This window comes from Pecten maximus, chromosome 9 (genome assembly GCF_902652985.1).
Source record: "Pecten maximus chromosome 9, xPecMax1.1, whole genome shotgun sequence".
In the NCBI taxonomy this organism is placed as follows: Eukaryota; Metazoa; Mollusca; class Bivalvia; order Pectinida; family Pectinidae; genus Pecten; species Pecten maximus.
Window position 1 is genome coordinate 4,989,513 of NC_047023.1, and position 2,673 is coordinate 4,992,185.

Sequence of the window (2,673 nt, forward strand, 5' to 3'; positions counted from 1 at the left end):
GCTCACGTGCTTATTGTTGTCTAGTGAGTAGTTGTTGATGTTGTACCGCGTGTTACACGTGCACTGTTTCCACGCCTGTACGGTATTCCCGTGTGTATTGTGTTGCCCTGCGTATTCGGTGTTGTCCTGCGTGTAAAATGTTGTCCCGCGCATAAAATGTTGTCTCGCATGTACGGTGTTGTCCCGCTTGTACGGTGATGTCCAGCCTGTAAGATGTCGTTCCGCGTTTACTGTCTTGTCCCCCGTGTGTATGCTGTTTCCACGCGTGTATGATGTTGTCCAGCGTGTAATGTCGTTCCACGTGTACGGTGTAGCATTGGGTCACGAGTTTATTGTTGTCTAGTGTATGTTTTTGTTGTCCCACGTGTATGATGTTGTCCCACGTGTATGTTGTCCCACGTGTATGGTGTTGTCCCACGTGTATGTTGTTGTCCCACGTGTATGTTGTTGTCCCACGTGTATGTTGTTGTTCCACGTGTAAGTTGTTGTTCCACGTGTATGATGTTGTCCCACGTGTATGTTGTCCCACGTGTATGGTGTTGTTCCACGTGTATGTTGTTGTCCCACGTGTATGTTGTTGCCCCACGTGTATGTTGCTGTCTCGTATGTATATTATTCTCTGCAAGATACCGGAATACCCCTGACATGTTGTAAAAGTATTTCATAACTTCACATTCATTCATTCATAGCTTATATGTTTTTATTGATTGTATAAAGATAACAAATATCGCCATTTTGTTTATCATCACAATTATATTATTTTCACAATTCAATTGTATTTCGTAGAAGGGATTTTACTTTCAATGTCCGTATACAGTGTGGGATAAGGCAGGGCGTTCCCTTGTCACCTCTTCCTCTAAAGTCGAATCCAAACTTTTACTTGGGGTAGCTGCATTCTGTAGATAAAAAAATAAATAGAAATAACACATGTATTTGCAGATATTCGATCTGACAGTAATGCAATATTACAAGGCTATGTACAAAATCGGTTTCAGATTAGTCCTATTAGTTAAACGTACGCATCACCAACCTCATTCGTTACAGATGTAAGAGTCAGTAATTCCAATCTGGGTTCAGCCTTTTCGCCATAGACCTCTTCGTCATCGTCGGAGTCGTCAAAGGTCTTCTTGTGGAGACAATGACCAAAGTTGGACAGTGACAATTTCGCTCTTCGCCCAAAGGCCAGAACTTTCTCCAGGCTTGGTATAGCGGTCAGTGTTCTCTCCGACTCGATGTTTCGCTCCAACGTACTTACCGGGCTGGAATCTTCGTTCAAAACAATATGTTGGTGAGAGCTTTGGCTTTTTCTTCCCGTGAATGGTATATTCGGCCAATAATCTCGGTTGAAATCCAGGCGTGGAAATCGACGTCGTCTTACGTTTTGCTTTGGAAGCTTATCTGTTGTGAATTCTTCGCTAGACTCGGATGTCCGTACTGTAACATCTTCCTCACACAACGTTGAAATATTCATGATGAATTAGTTTAGATTCTCCAATTTGCAATACATGTGTAGACCTACATAATTCTCAAGATTTGAAATCCGTCACTGACCACGTGCTTTACTTACGAGTGTACGCCATTTTGAAAATTACGTCACAATCTAAGGTAAACCGTCACGTCCTTGTACGCGCCAAAATCAAGATCTGGTGGGTGCATTCGTACTTAGAAAACAAGTGTAATCAATGATTGCGAAAGCTCACCGGCGGCAGCAATCACACTATGCATTCATTTCTTTATGTGTGTATAAGCATGTCATTTTGAAATTGTACATCACATAATATCGCTCCTAGACCTCTAATGGATGTATAAACCAAATAAGAAGGGTGTGGACTTGCAGCTTTCCAAAACTTACCCCAAAATATTTAAAGTGGGATTTGGTGACAAAAAAATTAAGTCCACAAAATGGTAAAATGCGAAAAAGTCACTTTTTTCTGCATTATTTTGCCATAACATCACTCCTGGACCTCTAATGAATGTATGATCCAAATTAAAAAGGTGTGATGTGTATACTTTTGGACATACAAGCTTTCCAAAAACTTACCCCAAAAAATGTTAAGTGGATTTTGGTGCTAAAAAGGTGAAGTCCACAAAATGTGAAAAAAAAATTTGCCATAACATAACTCCTAGACCTCTAATGAATGTATAAACCAATTTAGAAGGGCATGAGGTGTACACTGTTAGACATACAAGCTTTCCAAAAACTTACCCCAAAAAACTTTTAAGTGGGGTGGGACGCCGACGCCGACGCAGGCCGCCGGGGGCACGACATTAGCTCACGGTTACTCGTAACCGGTGAGCTAAAAACTAGGCCTAAGGGAGACGTAAATAACAATTAACCGAAAAATAAGAAATGAGGAGCCTAACGTGGAATCCTAGAGTTAAACACGTGAAAAGGCAGTTTTGTTGTTGAATGAACCATCAGATGAAATGACCAACCCCATGAATTATGAAAAATTTACAAATGATACACATGTATATCGATTAATTGCAACTACCAATGAAGCCGTGGAATGGTAGTTGTCTCCATGTGTCCCTATATTCTAACGCGGTTATCGGCAACATCATCCAAAGAAAGAAATCTTCTAGTGGAAGAAGAGCGTCTTTCATAATTGTGTGCCATTGTGAAGAAAATCTAGGAGCCTGTCATGTTATTTAAGTGCTTAATTATGTCAC

The 2,673-nt window shown here is 40.9% G+C and overlaps 1 protein-coding gene across 1 annotated transcript; it reads right to left on the reverse strand.

Annotated features, from left to right (window-relative positions):
• Positions 1-764: 764 nt before the first annotated feature.
• Positions 765-1,617, reverse strand: LOC117334674. Its single transcript, XM_033894430.1, has 2 exons — positions 1,031-1,617; positions 765-896 (listed from the first exon to the last, which is right to left on the reverse strand). The coding sequence occupies exons 1-2, from the start codon at positions 1,469-1,471 to the stop codon at positions 801-803; spliced, it is 537 nt and encodes a 178-aa protein (XP_033750321.1). The 5' UTR covers positions 1,472-1,617; the 3' UTR covers positions 765-800.
• Positions 1,618-2,673: the final 1,056 nt, after the last annotated feature.